Source organism: Tyto alba, unplaced genomic scaffold (genome assembly GCF_018691265.1).
Source record: "Tyto alba isolate M040663 unplaced genomic scaffold, T.alba_DEE_v4.0 Super-Scaffold_2, whole genome shotgun sequence".
Taxonomy (NCBI): domain Eukaryota; kingdom Metazoa; phylum Chordata; class Aves; order Strigiformes; family Tytonidae; genus Tyto; species Tyto alba.
In genome coordinates, this window is record NW_024881282.1 from 28,741,940 (window position 1) to 28,762,626 (window position 20,687).

A 20,687-nucleotide genomic window follows, 5' to 3' on the forward strand; every position below is an offset into this window, starting at 1 on the left:
AATTCAAGTCGGAGAAAGTTTGTGGAGAACTGTCTCCTGTGAGAGGGGGACCACGATGGAGCAGGAGGAACAAGTTCCAGACACTCCCCTCACCGAACATGAAGGAAGTGGCAGCGCTGACTGCACCCCCCATTCCCTGCCCCTGCGCCACTGGGGGAGGAGGTAGAGATATCGGGAGCAGAGCTGAGCCCGGGAAGAAGGGAGGGGTGGGGGGAAGGTGTTCTCAAGATGTGACAATGCTTCTCACTGACCTACTCTGTTACGTGTTGTTAGTGTCTGTAATAAATGTATGTTCTTTTTTTCCTTCCCCTAACGAGTCTGCCTTTTGCTCGTGATCATAAAAGGGAGATTTTCTCCCCATCCCAGTCCTATCTCTGACCCCAAGCCTGGCTCTCTGTCCCTTCTCACTGCCGGAGGGGAAGGGAGAGAGAGCTGCTCCATTGTGGTTGGCTGCCAACAAGGCCCAAACCACGACACAAAGTCACACAGAAAATTTTCAATTTAAACTGAGGGTAATTCTATTTACGTATTAAAATGTTCAGTTCTGATATTTTTTAATGATGAATTTAACTCTGGAAATAACAATCCTGTAAGAGGAAAAACTTTTTTTTCCTCCCCACTTTTTTTCTTTCAGCATGGACTTTGTTGTTGTTTAAAAAAGTGATGTCAATTTCAATAGTCTTTTATCACTACAGATTAAAATAAACATTCCTATCAAGTGTATCACTTGGGTTAACCCGAAATGCTCTGCTTTGGTGTTTCAGTTTTGATAAGAACCTTGGGAGATTTCTGTCTTTTTCTGACCTGGACTTATACTTTGTAACTTCTTGATGTGTCCAGTAAATCAAAAAAGAAACATAATTCCACAATGACTATTCTGTCTTCCTGATTTTAAGCACGGTATTTTGCTTATGTGTAATGTTCTGTTCCAAACAAGTATTTATTCAAGCTTTGGCTTCCTAGATACTGTCTTCTATAACAGCATGAACCAGATAAACAGTATATGGCTGCACCAACAGTGCCCTAGTATACTGCAGGTCCTATTAAAATGAACTTGGCATAAAGACTCTGCTAGTGGGTTTATGCTTTCTCTACAGCCACCCTCAAGCTTGCAGTAAGGACAGAGATGTTGCCCAGGCAGAACCCATAAGGAAGCTGTATGCACACTGGAACAGATAAAGATTTAAGCTTTTCAGTTTAAAAAGTCATATAGTCTTTCTTCAAATATGTGCCTGCCCTCCTGAAACTCCAGCCCTTCTTCCATACAGATTGCTCGCTCTTTTGGAACATTGTGCATTGGCCCAGCAGATGAAAAGCATTAGAGAGAATACGAATCAAGAGTAAATATAAGAAAAAATGTGGATATAATCAAGTACATTTTGGACATAAAGCCAGGAGACATAAGGAGCTGAGTACACAGAGGAGATTTCTCAGAAAAAAAACCCTTCAAGCTATATAGGAAAAACAACAGTTTGTCATTGTAGCCACATACTTGTGTGCAACTGGGACCTGAACAGAAGAGTTTGGGTCTTTAAGCGAAAACACAAATGTGAGAGCATGCCTGTCAACTCTCTGAGCAACCCTGAGGGATGTTTGCCTAGGTCAAACATTAATGTTTCCCCAAAAACACATTGAAATTCTCTTAAACTTGGTGTCTCAGTTACAGGATGTCATTCTGTACCGTGAGCGCTCTCTCTGTAGCCACCAGCCTTGTGCCTTCACCTACCTGCATATGAGGCTCCCCTACCTTCAGCCCATTCTGACCCACAATGGGGATTCACCCAGTTCAGCTGGGCTGTGTTTGGACACTACTTGCTTCCCTGGGGGGTTTGCCTCCTGGGTGAGTACAGATTACATCTGGACTGGGGTACAGCCATGGTGCTTGATGAGCCAGCAGCCCTGGACCTCCCATTATCCAGGTGCAGGGGCAGGCTGGAGCACAGCGCTGCTCCCTTTGGGCTCCTGCTCCCCGGGGAGATCAAGCTGTGGTGGGTGCTAATGCCTGGGCAAGTTTCACCCCAGCACAAAAGTAGGGCATGGGCGGGATTGAACCTGGGAGTGAGGAGCTGCTCCTTCATCCCGGGCAGGGACACAATCGTTAACTGAACAGCCCTACCAGAGTGACAAAAATTTTTCCTCCAGGTCTTAAACCAAGTAGAGGATGAACATCCCCAGGTACACACAGACACCTCCTTTACAGAAAGGCAGCCTGGCTGCTGCTAGCACCATAAGAGCTCTCCTTTGTTTAGGCATACCCTCAGTTCCCTGTGTCTCCATCTGGATCTTGCTTCCACACTTTCTTCCCTGTCTTGAGAGAGGATTTATTTTGAAAACTTTCATATTTATAGCTTACTTAATCCTCCTCCTCCCTTCTTCATGTCCCAGGGTAGTTTTATAGATTGGCTAGAGAAGAGGCAAAATCCTCAAAGCCAGTGCTGGAGGCACTGTCCCTTAATCACTCCCAAGCGCGAGCTGGGAGGAGGAAAGGACTGAGCTACGCTCTCCGCTTGCGTTCCCATGCACGAGTACCTGGAGAGACCCTGGCAGCCTGGGCAGCCCCCAGGCTCAGCAAGAGTCAGAGGGGCTCCAAAAGTGCCACGCATGGCCACCAGCACCAGTGGCTGCACAAGGTCTGGCCCTCCGTGAGGGTCAACGGCTGCAGTGCCGCGTCTGCGCCAGGGAACAGTGTGATCATATTTTGTGGCTTTTGTGGTTTCTTTTTTCCCATTTCATGTGGTTGCATGAGGCAATGACAGCCAGGGCAGCTGTCTTCACATCCTCCCTGTGCCGCCCCTCTGAGACAAACCCACTGCATTTCCCCGGGCCAGCTCTGAGCCAACAACAGAAACCCTGGAGACAAGGCGAGGGCTCTCCCTGCCCAGAGGAGTCCACCAGTAGAGAGTCTGAACTAATTCCTGTAACTAACCTGCATCTCACAGTTGATTTTATTAGGCAGGGAAAGGGTACAAGAAGAAAAATTCCTCTTGAGGTCTTCCTCCTTTTTTCTCACCTGTGTATCACCACCTTTCCCTTCTGTGAACATCACTGAGCACAAAGTCTGTATCTCTGAGGCACCATGGTTATGGCCCAGGTGAGAAAGGGTGGAGGTTACCTCAGCCTTTGCACTGAGTTAGAACAGCCCGAGGGCTGCTCTGGTTTACACACCCCAGTGCTCATTAATTCATTAATGGCAGCCCTGAAGAGCTGAAACTGCAAGTCAGGCTTGTACCATTAAATCCCTTTCCTCCAGCCATCCATCCATTTCCCTACTACATTGAATGCAAAACTGACATAAGAGCACCTATGCTAGGTCTCTTGTCAAGCCTTCGTGCTAGGGGGAGACTGCAAGTTTGCACAGAAAGAATTGGCCTCATTGGAATGGGAAACTATCCAGTCACCAGAGCAGACATCTTTAGCTGATCCCCATCCCCTCAGTTGCCATCAGGGTCACTGGGGAAATCCATGATTCAGATGGTCTAATTTAGGAACCTGCTTTGGGGCAAGAAGAGTCACATCTAAGAATTGGCTACTTCTCTCTTTCCTTTCCTAGCTCCCCTGCAGATTTTCCTTTAGAGCTGACAGCAATTTGGTTAGTAGACAGCAGTGCATTTAACCAGAGGATATTAACAACTTCCTTAATTCACTTACAGACATGCATGCCACTGACATACAGACATTTTGCAGGACTGTATTACAGTATTCAGTTCACAGGTTTAGACTAGCTCTGCTGTCATTGGTACGAATTTCCCTTCATCTTGATAAAACAAATATGTCCTATAACACATAACTATTTTTCATTTGTATTAATACCACACAAACCTTTCATTTCCTAGTCAGCCGTGTTTATGAATGGAAAGTATGCAGGCCACAACTTTTTACAGTGTTCTATAGAAAGAGCCACTTTTAGGCACAACTATTACATGATGATGTTCTAAAAAAAAGGAAGTCACAAAACCAATAGAACATTATTTGCGTGGAAGCACTGAGTACACAGCTCTGTGTGTTGCAACACAACCATCCTGAACTGTAAGGCTTTCATGCTTTTTAAACAGCATCCATGACATCTGGGAGATATTTCTGCAAGAATAAATAGGCACACAAAGTCCTGGAAGGTAAATGGCTTCTTGTTTCCCCAAAAGGATTCCAAATTTTCCAGTACAGATTTTGAGACTCTTTGGCATAAACAAAGTACTATTATTTTTATGTTGTTTTGTAGGTATCCTCCACCCTCTCTGTATAAGCACCACTGGTGGGAGATGGCAGGCTTATTTGTATCAGATTTACTGAGACGTACAAGAGCTAAGAGGATGGTAGCTGCCCCTGTAGAAATATTTCATACAACATGTGCACTATAAGCCACTCAGATCATGTGCAGATTATACTTGCCTTTCTATATATATACATATACATATACATACACATACACATACACATACACATACACATACACATACACATACACTTACACATCCACTTACACATACTCAGAAGTCAATCTCAGGTTATGACCCAATTCCCTTCTACCTCTTACTCAAGCAGCTACAATGGAATATTTCCTTCTTAAATGGACAATATGCATTTTTTCCACCCTCATATCGGTTAAAAGTAGAGGTTTTAATTTAAAAGTTTGAAATAAAATTTTGACTTTAAAAGGCTACTTCTGATCCAAGGCTTTAAGGGATATTAACCCCAGAAAAGAAATGCATGCTGCTTTCCCCCATTATGGCAATGAAATGGAATCACAAACATGACCACAAATACCCTGAGCAAATGGTGTTGCAATTGAAAACTTTAAAGACCTGATTGGGTCTCCTGAAGGAAAATATTTACCTCAAATATGCGCAAAACTTTAGCCAATGCCCCAACTTCTTCTTTCAGAGAGAAAATCAAAGAAATCACACCATTTTTATTTGAGGACTCTTCAATGTACATAGATTCCTGAAAGAAAAGAAAACAAACAAACAAAAAGATTTACATTCACCCTAGGAGTCAGTTTTTCTTTGCTCCATTTACCTTTTTCACAGCATCAGCAATGTAAAGAGAGTATAAAGTTGCTTTAAGTGGGAATCAAAGCAACTGTTGCTGTCAGAAGTAGTAGAGCAGCTCTGGGGCTGCTCCGATTTTTGATGGTAGAGACACAAATCCCTTCTCTCAAACTAGGGCCCATGTGGGAGCAAGGTAGTCAAAAAGGACATGAAAATGGTCTAATATCATCTCTGCCTTGCTTCACCTCTCAAGTGTATCAAGCTCAGGGGGGAATGGAAACGTTACTGCACTTTGGTTTCGGCTACAGTGCAAAGCCCTTCCTTCAGGCTTTCTTTTCATTAACACACAGGATTAAGAAGAACAATGTAGATGAGCTTTGTGCAGAGATGCAGCCCACGATCTGTTTCCCTTCAGTTCTGCTTGTGCCTTCTAAGTAGCCCCAGGAGAGGTAGTATTCACAAGAGAGATATGATAGGTGGTCTAAAAACAAAATAACAAAAAAAAAAAAAAACAAACAAAAAAAAAAAAAAAAAACAACCAACCTAAACAACCAACCAACCAAAAAAAAAAACAATCAAACAAAAAAACTCTGAAAAATGTTGGAGCAAATGTTCAGCTCTTCCCTAAATTCCACAGTGAATAAAGACACAGTTAGGGCAAGATGTGTTTTCATTTATGCTTTTTCCATTTCTCTTATTGATTTTCCGCTCTGCAAATTCCAAACGGCAATTTCCAGTATTCTCAAGCAAATAGAAGGTTTATTTTAATTATTTTCATGGTTCTCATTACCAGAAAGTCTTAGTGCATTTCAGTACATGTGTTTCTCTTCACAAAACCCCTGTTAAGTAGGGAAGAGCTGTCTCACCACTTCAGAAACAGTAAATTGAGTCCTGAGTGGGACCAGATTTTCAAAACTATCTGGGTACCTGACATGGCATGTTAAATGCCTGCTGAGACTTCCAGAATCGCTTAATTTTTCAGATGTCAAAGTAAATTTGAGGCACAACCATTACAAACTTTTGGAAGTCACATTAACACCTTATTTGTTGGGAGTTTTAAAACATGTACTAGCCTTCGACAAATTGCCCCTGGTTGGTATTTCAAAGATCACACCAGACATCTCCAACATAGATGGGTACTGATATAACAAGTCCTGGGCCAACACTTGACTTAAGGCATCCATTCAATTATTCTTTATGAAGAGCTGTATTTTCAGTCAGAGCCTGTCCTCTTTAGAGCTATTGTTTAATTTAACATAGAAATCAAAGTATAAAGAGTCTCAGTTCCCAAATATTGTCCTTAGAAAAGACAGTCTTTGTAGCAGAAAAATTAATAATCATATTCAGCTGCCCTGAAGCCATAAAGTTCTTGGTGGGGCTGCATTTTCCGAGTGTTATAAGGAACTGCCTTCTTTTGTAAAGTAAATAATGGCTGATTCTTCGGGCTGTTTCTGAGGCTGCTGCTAACCTAAGAATTCAGTACCAGACTGGCAACAGATTTTTCTATCTGGCTTTATTTCCAGAGGTTGCAAAGGTTATCCAAATGTTTTTCACCTTTATGGGGAACCTCTGGTGGGAACTGTAGTAGAAATACTGGTTTTATGCATTAGAGGGAAGATTGACACCTGTCCAACTGTGACACTTTCCGCAGCATCTCTGTGTCTCCTGAGTCCTCACACAGGCAGGGAGCTGGTCCAGCTCTTAAATTGTGGGGACCAAGGGAAAAAGCAGTCAGGAGTGATGTGGCAGCTGGCTAATGAAGCACATTTACACCTCAAGCAACCACAAAGGACTCAGTAGAAAGGCAAACCAATCATCAGTAGTCCAGAAATTCAGTGAGAGTGTAACCAAAACTCATCTGAAATATTGTCCATGCATTCCTTTGCCCTTCTGTTTTCCCCCACCACAACCAAAACTGATCTTAAGGACAGAACTGTTCTACACCAGTGTCTGCCCAGTGGACCAAGAAATTAATTTTCATGTTCTGCACTGGAATTGTTTTAAAAGCCATGCAGTTATGTATTTAAAATACTCTTGCCAAGACATGCTGTGGGGAGCAACTTCTATGACAGGTTGACTTGACTCTGCATGACAAAGTAAGAATTTGTGGTGTGGACACTGCAGGAGATATAATGCAAGGTTCGAGTCTTGCAAGTAATTCTGATGTTAATTGATCTCTGTGTCATGAGATTACCCCAAAATGCCTTAAAAAACATCTTTCCAACCCAAATATAGTCTCATTCGTTGCTAGCCTTGATGTGTTGAGATCAGCCAGTTTCAATTTGTCCTCTCTCATTTTCCCAGTCTTGTAAATTGATTTATGTTGGTGCTTAAAACTAAGACATACTGCAGTAGGGAGTAGGCACTAATCCTGTGAACAGAGTGATACTTGCTTAATTTCTTGCACATCTGCATATGCACTCAGTTCACTGGAAGATTTTTGTACAAACATTAGTTCATGCCTGAATCTGTCCACAGAGACTACAGCTTTCATTGCAAGGGGAAAGAAGAGTAAAATTACTGTTTTCCCAGTACTCAGTCCTTAGCAATATATATAAAGGCAATATACATCAATACACACTGGAGACACTATACAGCAACAAATACACTGGAGGTAATACACATCAACATACACACAGGCAGTCACATTTATTGCCGAGCTTTTTAGTGGTACATATGCATAGTTTTATCTGTTGATCACAGTTTATCCTTTCTCAATTCTCATTTCTTGTTGTTCAACATATGGAGAGGAATTGCAACTTTGGGGTAGTTCTACTGTTCCGTTACTACTGTTGTTATGATTAAGAGTTGAATAAATTGTTTCACTGTCAGTGAAGTATTGCGTATATGACATGTATGATTTATAAATATAATGTGGAATAAATTAAGCTCTAACTTTCTTCCAGCTCCTTTTTTTTTTTTTTTCCCAGGAAGTAAAATAAGAACCAGTCGATGAACATGAACATCCATTACTGGACATAGTACAGTCTCAAAGGTAGGTGATGTGTAGGTGCAAGGATGGGTTTACCTGAGCACAATGCACATCTACATTTTTATTTAACTGCTTTGCACGTAGATTTCTATTGCCTTCCTGATACACGTGGCAGCACTGGAGGTCAATAACACAGACCTGTCTGCCTTCTAATCCTTTTCTGAGCTGGTTAGATAAAGCCCTTCAAAATGAATTCAAACACTGATAAAGCCAGCAGAAGTTTTGCTTCCAGTTTCAGTGAGAGAAGAATGTCACCTCTGTGTCATAAATTCCAGACTTAATAGATTCACAAAATAGTAGTGGGGGGAGAAGAGAAATAAATATTTCAGAGGAAATAAGATTTCTAAGTTACTTCTGAAAATGGAACTAGTTTCCAAGTCAGATTTCTTAAGGCATTTAGATGCTCAGCTCTCATAGATGCCATTGGAACCAAGCAATTATACAACTTGGAAAAGCAGCAAGGTGAGACCCTATAAAATTGTTATAGGAGTTCAACCTCAGCACACAGAGCAGTAGGAAACTAGGCTTCCTTGGCTGTTCCACTCTTAAAAAGAGTTGTAGAAACTGAAGCCGTTTTTTGCACATTTTCTGCAGTATGTCTCTGGCTTGAGCAGCATTGCATAGGATTCATACATGCAGAATTTGGTCCTAATAATTAACCATGCTGACTTCAGGTTACATCACTTGCCCCTGCACTTACTATACTGCTTGTAATAAAAAGGACTTCCCTGTATTTCCCACAGCAAAGGGTTCAAAGTAAGTCAGTAAACATTAAAAGAGGGGATGTCAGAGTCCCAAAATTTAACGAATAGCTCCACCAGAAGGAGCACATAACTTCAGCTGCTTTCCTTTAATAGAAGAAGACAGCTTGCTTTCATCACATATGTTTAAGACCTCTAATTAACTGATGGTCTTTTCTGTTTCTTCTTCTCTTTGCCATATATGCAATGATATGGTTGCAATGTTCATTTTTGTTCTCACTGCACTTTTGTGAGCACGATTAACAACAGACAAGTATATCGGCTTCCTAAAGGGAGAATGGTGGCAACCAGGCACGGCAAAGCATCAAGACAGGCGGATAGTTTCCTCCTATCTTGGGTCACACTGCCTCTCAGAGTGCAGGGGACAAGATTTGCAAGGGGGGGTGGGCAGGAGGGAGGCAGCCACAGCCTCTGCCCTCTGAAGAGTGAGCACACAGATCCCATCTCTTACCTGGAAAGGGTCACCGTTCATCTTGCAGTGCTGTGCATCCATGTTGCAGAGGCAGCGATGCCCACACAGGGAGGCCCCTTCACTGCTGCAGGTGAAGCCTTCTGACCTTACTACAGCGGCCAGAGCTCTGTGCAAAGGTATTTAAAGTGGAGCAAACAAGGCAAAGCCATCCCCTTTCCCCCCGCCCTTCCCCTCCGCTCCCTCCCCTGGACACTCTGCCAAGGGGGCGTTCTCTCTACACGCCCCCCACCCACCCACCCCTGGCACATGGACAAGCCACTCCATGCCAGCCAGCCCCTGCAAGTCCCACCCTGGCACACAGCGGCTCTCCAGCATATTGTTTCTATCTGCGCCCAACGTGGACAAGCAGCATGCTTTGAATTAACAGCCTCCCTCCTCCTGGTCAACATCAGCTGCTGTTTTCATTTTTGCACGTCAACATGTCGTCTTCTGTTCAGCCTCCCCCCCCCGGTCCATTCCCACTGCTGCATGCGTGTTCAGCCTCAAGCGGGTTTCCCATCGGGGCTTGCTCCATGTGACCAGAGATCAGATGTTCTCCAGGATCTGCTCTTTGGATGCCAGACATGGGACCAGGGAGTGCTGTGGCACAGGACAGCAGCTGGGGGATTTGTCCTTTTGGGCTATATCTAAGACGTCAGAGATCAGGAGACATCGCTCCACACACCAGACACTGTAGAGAGATACTCAGTGGAAAAGAAGAGTGAAACACGAGTTAGCTGTGTACACCTCACACTGGGATATGAGTATGGACATGGAGAAAGGGAGGAAGGTAAAGGATGAAAAGGAGGAGAGAAGAGTAGGTCCGAGCTAGAGGGCAGGAGGATGCAGAAGAACAGCAGAAGGTGTTATGTGTGATTGTGTATCGTGTTATCCATGGAGAGATACAAAAGGAACAGGGAGAGGGGGGTGTAAATTATTTCAGAAAAGGTTGGTAAAGGATTGGTATAAAAGAGCTTGGTATATAAAGAGATTTGGTTTAGAAAGAGTCATCAAAGGGGTTGAGGGAGTAATGGAAAGCTGTAGCCCAATACCAGAGGGCAGGTGAAAAAACAAAACAAAACAAAATAAAATATCCAAACCAATTGGTCAAGTATCTATCTTGCTATTTGGAAAGATGAAGTCTGTACCAAGACAAACTATGTCAAGGCAGGTAATCTTGCTACAATTTTGCGATAAAGCTAAATTCTGTGGAATAAATAAATCATCTCTTTACAGTTATTTTAGCCTTGAGGGAAGCTCTACTACATGCACTAGTGCAAACTCAGATTGGTGAGTACTAACATAAGACTTACAGTGAATTATTGGTACTTACAAAATCCAATAGCTGCTAAATCCAATCAGTCTTATAGCAGGGAAATTGAGTGGAGCCACTTTCAGGGATCTCAGTCCAAACCCATGTTGCACCCCATGACTGTAAAGTCAGAACCCAGCCCACCGAAATGATTAACTGTAAAATGTGCATCTGAAGTAGCTCTGTGCTTTGGGTGTGAATACATACCTTTTTCAGAAGAGCTGCTTGTTTATGCATCCTGTGGCTGCACATAGGGGTGGAAAGTGACTTTCTGAAGTGATCAGCAAGGCTGTGTTATGGGGCTGGCAGATGAAGGTAGGCAGCCAAATGCGATGCACACATAGCACAGTGGGCCCTGCTGACCCTGTGGCAGCAGGCTGGGGCAAGGAGACATGGGGCAGTAGGAAAAAAGGAGGTTAACCTAGGTAATTGCCAGCAGTAGAAAAACTACTCATTTTTACCTGTTCTGCCAGTAAGTTCACTACAGGAGGCAGTATTTTGTGTCCTGTGTTTGTGCAGCAACTGGGACGGTCCTATCCATGATAGGGACATTGAAAGCCACCTTGCAAAAAACCCCAATCCAGTGAGGTAAGAATGGTGACAGCATTGATTACAGTAGTCCCTGTAGAGGGCAGGACAGCCTCCAGCAACTGGTCTTGTTTACTTTCCCCACACACCATGCCTTGCTACCTGGTATATTTTGCAACTAGATTTTAGAAAACTTAAATGCATGTCCTAAGGCTGGCCAAAATAACAGTGGCATCCAAAGTCATAAACTATTTTTTTTGTTGTTTGTTTACACCTTCCTTTTTCTTCCTTTTTTCCTTCTCTTTTCACTAGCCTTTGATCAATCTTTTTTCCTTTTCTGTGTCTTTTACATGCATTTAGTCTTTTCTTCCTTTCTTCCATCCTTTTTCATATGTATCACACCCTCTGTTCTCTTTAACCTGACAGGAATGGCAAGGCAAAGTGCAGTATCAGGTATGCGAAATACTGCTCATGCTAAATCCTCGTAATTATCTGCTTTGCCTCCTCCTACTGCCTGCTTTTTCTATTTCTGTTGCAAGCTTACCTCTCACTTTTATTGCTACATAATCATAACAGCATCACCAGTGTATTGCCAACAGGCCACTGTTTAATCGATCTGCACTGTCAGAGGTTGCCTGGTAGCAAAAGGCATCGGCTGGGGGAAGCTAAGCTCCTTCTTGCCAGGAGATATTCCCAAATTCTCTTGTTCTGGAGCAAAGTTGTGTGTGTGTGTGTGTGTGTGTGTGCGTGTGTGAGTGCCCAGTGCTGTTACAGTATGAACTCACAATTGCATCAGTACTGGCTACCTTGGACCATTTCAGAGTCCAAATTGCCTGAGCTTCCCTGACCCCTTTGAAGCACGAGTTCAGCATACCAAGCACAGGTTCATCTCCCTGCAGTGCCGTTGCTAACTGGGATTTCCCACTTGGGTTCCAAGTTACCCCATGAGTCTTGTTCCTCAGCCCCTGAATGAGCACCTGAGCTTTGGGTCTACCCATCCTGCTCTGGGTGCTGCAGTACCTTGTAACCCCATGCCTTTCAACGACATGCAGATATGCACCAATGTCCCACATTGCCTCCAGCTAAAAACATATTTTCACACTCAGAAACACAGACTTTATTGGGGCGCACACACACACGCACACACACAGAACCATTCCTGGCTGCGCTGCTCAGCCACAGCTAAGAGGTCTCTTTGCACTGGAAGTTGGCAGGTTCCCCTGGCCAGCATGATGCAAGTTCAAAGGGCCACGGACTTTGGCTGCTTTTCAGACTGCTCTTTCCCGCCTCTGCCTTTAGCCAGTATTTGCTGAGCAGTGGCTTCCCTGGAGCTGTGTGTTTTCTGGTTTGGGCAGGGATGCCCCTTCCTGTGGAAGGACATTGGAAATGTCCTTGGCCCTCAGCTCCCTGGCTGCCCTGCTGCTTCAGGATGTCCCGGGCCATTTGAGGGAGCAGTGAGCAATGGTGAGATGCTTTCCTAGTAAAACCAGAAGCTCCTGAAAACTTCCCAAATGAGGGTTCAGCGACCATCTCAGGGAGTGTGTGTGAAGGCCGGGCCCGTCCCCCCCTTACCGATATTGTGTCCACATCTACCAGAGGTCTCCAGGTGCTGCAGCTCTCCGTTACGCGCCAGCCGCGTTGCATTTCCTCACACCTCGGTTTACACCGTGGCTGCAAAACTGCCCAGCCACATGCCCCGCTCATTGCAGAGCCGGGATCCCCGACACCTCTCGCAGCACGCCGCTAAATGCTTTTTGACCGCACCCCATCCCCTCCCCATAGGATTTCCCCCCGCATCTCCTTCCCCCCGCGGCGCGGCGTGGCCGGGAGGTGGCACTGTGCCCTCACGGCAGCGGCCGCCAGGGCCGGGAGCGGGACTGGGAGGGGGGACCCGGCTGTCCCCGCCGCCTGCCCCCGGTGGGGGGGGGGGGGGGGGTGTCCGCCTCCCAGGCTGCGGCAAGCATCACCCAAAGCCCCCTCGCCCCCCTCCTGCCAGGGCACTGCCACCTCGGAGCCGCCAGGAACACCCTCCCCACACACACACCGCTTCCAAAATGGAGCTGCTCTCCAAAAAGTGGCGATGGGGGGAGGCGGGGAGCGAGGGAGCGGGGGCGGGGGGGGGAGGGCAGCCCGATGTGATTTATCCCCCGGGGCTGTGATGGACGCGGGACGCGTGGCCGCACAATGGGGCCACCCGGCGGGGCCGGCGGGCGAAGGGCCCCGCTCCGCGGGCGCGGAGGGCCGCGGGGCACCGCGCACCCCGGCGGCAGCGCTCGAAGGGACCCGCGGGAACGGCGGAAGGGCCGGCGGGGCCGGGGCCGGGGCTGGGGCCGGAGGGGCCACTGCCGCGGCTGCTGCTTTTTTTTTTTTTTTTTTTCCTTTTTTTTTTTAAGCCCTATATGCAAACTGTCACTTCAGGTTAGCACAAGACCTGATGTAGCTCATTAGCATGAGCTGTATCTAATATGCTTAAAACCTCTAATTATTTATTATGCCCTAATTGGCAGCCCAAGAAATGTCTGCAAAGTGATGAGTGCTCATCCCAAGACGCCTTTCGAGAATAATTCAGCAGTGTCCCTGGTCAAACAACACTTTTAATTCTTCCTTGGGGCACAGGCTTTATTCCTCACGAAACGGTACAACACTAGTTTTCACTCGTACAACTCACTATCCAGAGAACCAGGATTCCTCCACCCTGGTCAGGATGGGGAACAATTACTCACGAAATACGGTTTAATGCTCAAAGTCCTTCTTTCTGTAAAGGGACCCTCAGGAAGAGACATTAAAGTTTATCAAGTATGGAAAAGTATAGGCAGATAATCCTTGAAAATTACTTACCAAAGGAATAGCCATCAGGGAAAAATCGCTTTCCTGCTTTCTGAAAGTAGCAAAGTTTTGAAAATTATATTCACATAGAAACTGTTTCAAAAGAAGTTTACCTCTTTGGGGTTGCCCTCCCACACCCCCCCCCCCCCAGTTGCCTTTTTTTTTTTTTCCTTCCAAGTCTGTATTATGTTTCTTCAGGTTGCATCAACTATTTATTTATCTTTATTCTTTCTCTCTTTCTTTTCATTCATTATTCTCTCTACCTCTTTTTTTTTTTTTTTTTTTTTTTTTTTCCCTTCCTTGTGTGTGTGGCTTCTCGGTCTGATCTGTAGCTTGTTACCACCCACTGCACGCTCTCTCCTGCAGCCGAGGTGTTTCTATACAAACTTCAGCGTCCAGTTGTCATATTAATTATTACACTGAGTAATGACTGAAATAGTCAAAATAAGGGGAGACTCAAGAGAGCTTTTTCTTGCTGCTCAAAGATTCAGCAAAGAAGCCTTGCAACAAAGCACTAATTGGTCCCCAGAAATACTCTGACAAGGCATGGAAGATAGGTTTCATAAAGCCCAGCAATTGTGAAGGGGGAAAAGATCCTTGAATAGACCCCACGCTTCTTTTCTAAACTCTCTTGCTGAGCAAAAAATGGACTGCTTCTTGAATACTGGACTGATCTTGAATGCTATACCCAGCAGAGAAAAAAATGCACCATTTATTGTAAGTTTTTTTCCAGCTATTCATGTGTTCTATGTGGAGAATAAGCTGGTTTTGTTTACCATGAAAGACCTTTTACTTTATTTTCACTCTTGGGGGGGAAGCTGGAAAGAGGAGGGGGAGGGCGAGGGGAGGGAGAGAAACACATGTGCCCAAATCCAGACGAGCTGCCTACTGTAACAAAATGGAGTGTAACAAATCCTACAGAAGTCCCGAATGTATCGATTCTTTGAAGATCTATATAGATTAACGACTTTCGTTCTGCTTTTCCAAGACAGCATTTAATCATAACGTAAATGGCCTTTAAAAAATAAAAGGGGGGGGGGGGGATAGGGAAAAAAAAAAAAAAACATACCAAAGTTTAAAAAAAGGGGCAAGGACTTCAAAAGACCTCATCATGAGTGTGGCTACAATTTAGGCACACAAAAAAGCCACTATAAAATAATGACAGTTCAAGATTTAAAAAAAAAAAAGGAAAAAAAAAAAAAAAAAGCCCAATGAAAAGGGCAAGGGCTATTTATCATTACATTAGAATTAAGAATTTCCAAGTGCAGGTGCAGGACTGTGCATACAAGAGGTGGGGGACCTTGAAACAATATTTGTTATTTGTTATCTATAAATGTGGCAGCCCCCAAGCCCCTATTCTGCACAGTGAGCGGTCAGGGAGCTGGCACGGTCGGCGTTATCCTGGACAAGGCGAGGGGTGCGTTTGCTCCCCAACGGCAGCAGATGGGGGGATGTGCTGGGCAGCCGGAGGAACAGGCTCTGCCCTCCTCCCTTGCCCCCCCCCCCTCCCCCCCCCCCCCCCCCCCCCCGGGCCCTGGATCCGAGTGGGGCCAGAGCCAAGGAGGCAAAATTACATGCAAGTTACACTCGATGACCTCTGGGACTCTCGTCTTCTGCCTTTTTAAGAGCCCTCAGAGGCTCAAGAAGGAGGGACCCAGAAACTCCAGGCAAGAATTTCCCTATGTGGTGTTTCTACAACAGTTCTGAGAAGGGGCTGCTCCAGAAGAATTACTCTGTTTAAATATCGATATAGTTTACAGGGCTGCAATTATTTTGGTATTTCTGTTGTTGCTTCCTAAAGCCCTGGGATGTGAATCACAGGGCTGGCTCATGATGGTTCTCTCACTCCAGTGATGTCACGATGCAGAGCTGATGATGCAACAACTATTTCCAGTGCAGCAAATTCTGATGTCAGACAAGGGATGTTGAACAAACCATCCAGAAGACTTGAAACTGAAGAGGGAGAGCTCCCTATATGGAAAATAAAACCGAGTGGTTTATCCTGCTTAGGCCTAGCTGTCCTGCCCAAGAGAATAAACCCCTTTAATGTGCACATTTCACATGCGATGAGGCAATAGGCTAAAAATCAGACAGAAACTCAGTGACCAGTGAAGATGGCCCTGAAATAAATATGACAGAGGTTAGACCAGATGGAACTACTTGACCTTTTTCATCATACAGGTGCATTAAAAGCTCCCAGGTTAAAAATTACTAAAAGAGTGGTTAGCAGGTACACATTAAGGCTCTTCCACACGTCGTTGCTTCTTATGACTACTTAAACTCATATGCTCAGCCAGGGTCCAGGATCCAGTGGTGGATGAGAAGTGATGTCTACAGCTCCAGACTGCCACAATTGAGGCCAGCAGCAGAGCAGGGCTTATTTTTGCCTTCATTTCCACTGAAACCTCAACAGGGGCTGTGCAGGTCCCCTCCTTCCATGCTTTTAGGGCTGGTGTGAGCACCAGAGATGAAAGCCACTTGCCGCCAGAAACTTCCTAGAACCATCACCTCATCCACAGCAAGACTGTCACGCCATAGCTCTGCTTTTTTTTTTTGCAGGGGAGAGAGTTGAACACATCTGAGTTTTCAGAGCGGAGAGAGGTGGAGGTGAGACAGAGCCAAATGTGTGTTAAAGCTTGCAGAGCTATGTGAGTGTGGGGAAGGCAGGAGAGCAGGGGGAGGCCATGCCGGGGTCTTCACTGCCACTCCTGCCCAGAGCAGGGCCACCAACATGCCCTGGTGCTAAGCCTGGCCCCGTCCCCTGGGCTGCCCACATCCCTGCAGCCCCAAGGGTCAGTGTGACCACCAAGTCGTGCCAGCCTCAAGCCCTCAAGCATCTCATCACCAATTCTCCACATTTGGTCCCAAGCCACAAGGGAGACTTCACCTGGCAGCAGGCAGAATTTCCCCCCGCATAGGCCAGGTCCATCCTGACTCCCCCCGTTACTAGCAAATTCCATCATCCACTTGGAGAGGTGGTGACCTGCTCCCACGTTGCAGGGTGCCATGGCAGACAGCAGGGGCTCGGAGGCTTCCCTGGGACCAGCAAGCGGACTGCATGATCTGGGAAATGGGATCTGGCAGCGAGGGGAGAGCTGACTCCACACTCTGCTTCGCATGTCAGGGCTTTATGTCCCCCCTCCCAGACAAACCTGCTCCCCCCGTGCCGGTGACAGGACTGTGGCAGGGGTACCGTCCACTTCAGACACACCCAAGGTGGGGTTTATTCTTTCTCTCCAGGCAGGCACTCGCCCCCTGTCGCTCTGCATTTCAAAGGGGGTAAGTCCAGGTGACTTCTCCCGAGGCTACCCACGCTCCTGCTCCGAGCAGCACTCCTCCCAACCCCCGCAGCGGTCCACCCGCCACGGCGGCAAGCTAATAGAGCCATCCGGCCGCCCGTGGGGCGTGCGCGGCGCCGAGCACACGCGGCTCCGGCCGCCGCGGGGGGAAGCGGGCCCCGGGCAGAGGGTCGCGGACTCCCACGGGACTTCGGTGAGCGAAGGAAGCGGCACCGGGCATCCCGGGGCTTCCCAGGAGATAAGGACAAACCCGCCTTTTCGCGGTCCCGCACACGGAGAAGTTTCCTTCCTCTGCTGCCTGCACACCCGCACACGCCGCGTCCCGGCGCTGGCGAGGGCGCTTCCCCCGTGTGCATGCCCCGGCCTGCCTGCCCACGCCACGGGACACCTCCCGTGCCAGCCCTTTCCGCACCGCGCCTCCCCTCACCAAACTCTGGCAGGTGCCGCTAAGGTCGCCCCCAGCACCCGAGCCGCAGCCGGAGCGGGGGCCGCTCCTCACACCCCCCCCCCACCCCGGCACCCCTGTTCCCCCCAGAGCCGCCCCCGCCCTCGCCCTCATCCCCCCCCACTTTTCGCCTGCACCCCCACCCCTCCACTGGCGCCCGCGACTCGCCCCACCACACCCCCCCCCCCGCGGCGGCCCACGCGCGCCGCCTCCCGCCTCGTCGGGCCGCGCCCGCCGCCGTCACCGCCCCGCGCGGCGCCCCGGCGCGGGTGTTTGCTCAGGGCCGGGAGCGCGGCACGCGCCGGGCGCACGCACTTGCAACAACAAACCCGCGAGGGGTGGAAGGGGGGGGAGGGAGGGGGGGGGCGGGGGAGCGGGCACGGGGGTTGGGGTGGGGGGGGCGCTGGGGGGAGGCGGGGCCGAACGGCGGCCAGCGCGTGTGCGCCGGGAGTCGCGGGGAGGGGGGGAAAGGGGAGGTGGGGGGTGGGGTGGGGGGTGCTTGTGTGAGTGGGTGTGAGGACACACACACACACACACACACACACACACACACACACACACACTCCCCCCCCACCCCGCGCTGAAAAGGTGGAGACGCGCCTCGGCCGGCAAAGCCGGGGAGCGTGGAAGGCGCAAGGTGCAGAGTGTGCGTGTGTGAGCGCGGGTGGGTGGAGGAGGGGGGGCGGTGGGGGGAGAGAGAGAGAGAGTGTGTGTGGGGGGGTGGTGGTGGGGGGGGGTGGGGGCGAGCCCCGTCCGCCCCTTATAAGAGACACAATCCCCGGCCGCTTTTTTGCAAAAGGGGCTTTGCAAAGCAGCCCGTGCACACGCGAGCGCCACGAGCCTGCCCGCGGCCGCCGCGCGGAGGGTGAGGGAGGGGGCAGGAGCGCCGCCGCCAGCCCGGCCGCCCGACCGGCTCCGCCGCTGACCCCGTCCCCTACGCGCCCGCGCCCAGCGCTCTTTTTCCGAAGGGAACGCCGCAGTCTTTTTATTTTTTGTTGTAGTTTTTTTGTTTGTTTGTTTCCTCCTCTTTTTACATTTTTTTTTTTTGGGGGGGGGGGGGTGTGGGGGGGAAGTCGTGGGGGGACGGGGACCGGCGGCCGCTCAGGCGCCCCCGCCTCGCCGGACGCCCCCCGCGCCCATGGCCAGCGGTAGCCCCGCCAGGATGGCGAGCGGCGCCGGGCAGGCGCCCTTCCTGCAGCCCGCCTGCTTCTTCGCCGCGGCGGTGGCCGCCGCCTCCGCCCCCCCGCCGGGGCCGCCGCCGCAGCTGAGCCCGGCCGGCGGGCAGCCGTCGCCGGGAGGCAAAGCCTCGGGGCCGCGGGCCGCCAAGAGGCAGCGCTCGGCCTCGCCGGAGCTGATGCGCTGCAAGCGGCGGCTCAACTTCAGCGGCTTCGGGTACAGCCTGCCGCAGCAGCAGCCGGCGGCCGTGGCGCGGCGCAACGAGCGGGAGCGCAACCGGGTGAAGCTGGTGAACCTGGGCTTCGCCACCCTGCGGGAGCACGTCCCCAACGGCGCCGCCAACAAGAAGATGAGCAAAGTGGAGACGCTCCGCTCCGCCGTCGAGTACATCCGCGCCCTCCAGCAGCTGCTCGACGAGCACGACGCCGTCAGCGCCGCCTTCCAGGCCGGCGTCCTCTCGCCCACCATCTCGCCCAGCTATTCCCACGACATGAACTCCATGGCGGGCTCCCCCGTCTCCTCCTACTCCTCCGACGAGGGCTCCTACGACCCGCTCAGCCCCGAGGAGCAGGAGCTGCTCGACTTCACCAGCTGGTTCTGAGCGCCGGCCGCCCCCGCGGCAGGTGGGTACGCGCCCGCGGAGGGCGGTGTGCGCAGCCGTGGGCGGGGGGGAGTCCGGGGCTGGGGGGGGGGAACGACACGCGGGACGCGCGGATGGGGGGGGGGGGCGGAGGGGGGGGCTCAGCCGCGGAAACCCCGCAGCCGGGCGCTGCTCGTTCCGCGGTACTTCGGAGTGACTCCGGCAGCAGGTCCCGGCGCGGCTCTGATCTCCTCTCTCTTTTATTGTTACAGGACAGTTGCGAAAGGGAAACAGAAAAAATAATAGATCGCACCCAGAAAGACAGACAAAAATCCACCCAGGAGAAAAAAAAGAAAAAAGAAAAAAAAAAAAGAAAAAAAGAACCTGTTGCATTTCCCGCTCCCCCGCCGTCGGAGGGCGGTGCGGGCACGTCTCTGGGCGGGCAGGCGCAGCGCTGCGCGCCGCAGGAGCGGGCGGGGTGGCCGCCCCCAGCCCCGCAGCCCGGCCGGCCTTTGCGCCGCCACGGACTGTGCCCCGGCGGAGTGGGTGTTCCGCGTGAGGGAGCCACGGCGGCCACGGCAGGGCCCCGGGCCGCGGGGAAGGGCGCTACGCTCCTCGGCCTGCGGAGGAGCTCGACCTCCTCCCCAGCAGAAACCGAACCACTCCCCCCCACCCCCCACCCCCGCCCCGCCGCGGCCCGTCAGAGACTGGCGTTCATCGCTTTGTGGACAAAGTTAGTTCCCCGATGTTTGTGGAGATGTTGAAATTAAGCTATGCTGTACTCAAAGAAGCCCCCGGAGCCCCATCTCCCCACCTGGCCGTGCCTCTCCTTCCCCTCTGCGCTTTTCCTCTCGTTTCCATCATAGAATGCTTCCAATCTTTTTTTTTTTTTTTTTTTTTTTTTTGTGAATTTTTTTATTATAAGAAAGTCTATTTGTATCTATCCTAACCAGTTTGGGGATAAATTAAGCTATTTTTGTACATAAGAGAGAGAGATTTATAGAGGTTTTGTACAAATGGTTTAAAATGTGTATATCTTGATACTTTTTTTAATATGTAATGCTTATTACCTCTTCATGTTTAGACTTGTAGTCGACGTTACCTTACAACTGCCATTTTTGTATGTGGTTTTGTAAAGGACTTGGATTTCCTCCAGATGTACTTTAGCACCAACGTGTCTTACTTTATAGGAACTTTGTTAATGTATTAATAATGTTATTAAACAATGTTCAAAGTGAACAAAGTTTATGCAGCTATTGTCCAAACGCAAAATGGTAGCCATTTGTTTTTATATGCTGCCTTTTGGAAAAAAAAAAAAGAAAAAAAAGAAAG

At 49.1% G+C, this 20,687-nt stretch overlaps 2 protein-coding genes across 2 annotated transcripts in view; one reads left to right on the forward strand and one right to left on the reverse strand.

Annotated features, from left to right (window-relative positions):
* Positions 1 to 9,285, reverse strand: part of LOC104367747 (phenylalanine-4-hydroxylase) — a 42,330-nt gene extending 33,045 nt beyond the window's left edge. Inside the window, exons 1-2 of the mRNA XM_033008020.1 lie at positions 9,190 to 9,285; positions 4,831 to 4,938 (exon numbers count right to left, since the gene is read on the reverse strand). Of these exons, the coding sequence (XP_032863911.1) occupies positions 4,831 to 4,938; positions 9,190 to 9,231 (150 nt within the window). The 5' untranslated portion in view covers positions 9,232 to 9,285. The remainder of the gene's footprint in view (positions 1 to 4,830; positions 4,939 to 9,189) is intronic.
* A 9,352-nt stretch (positions 9,286 to 18,637) lies between these two features.
* ASCL1 (achaete-scute family bHLH transcription factor 1) lies at positions 18,638 to 19,665 on the forward strand. Its single transcript, XM_033005564.2, has 2 exons — positions 18,638 to 19,398; positions 19,628 to 19,665. Exon 1 carries the CDS (start codon positions 18,738 to 18,740, stop codon positions 19,374 to 19,376), a length of 639 nt encoding a protein of 212 aa, XP_032861455.2. The 5' UTR covers positions 18,638 to 18,737; the 3' UTR covers positions 19,377 to 19,398; positions 19,628 to 19,665.
* Positions 19,666 to 20,687: the final 1,022 nt, after the last annotated feature.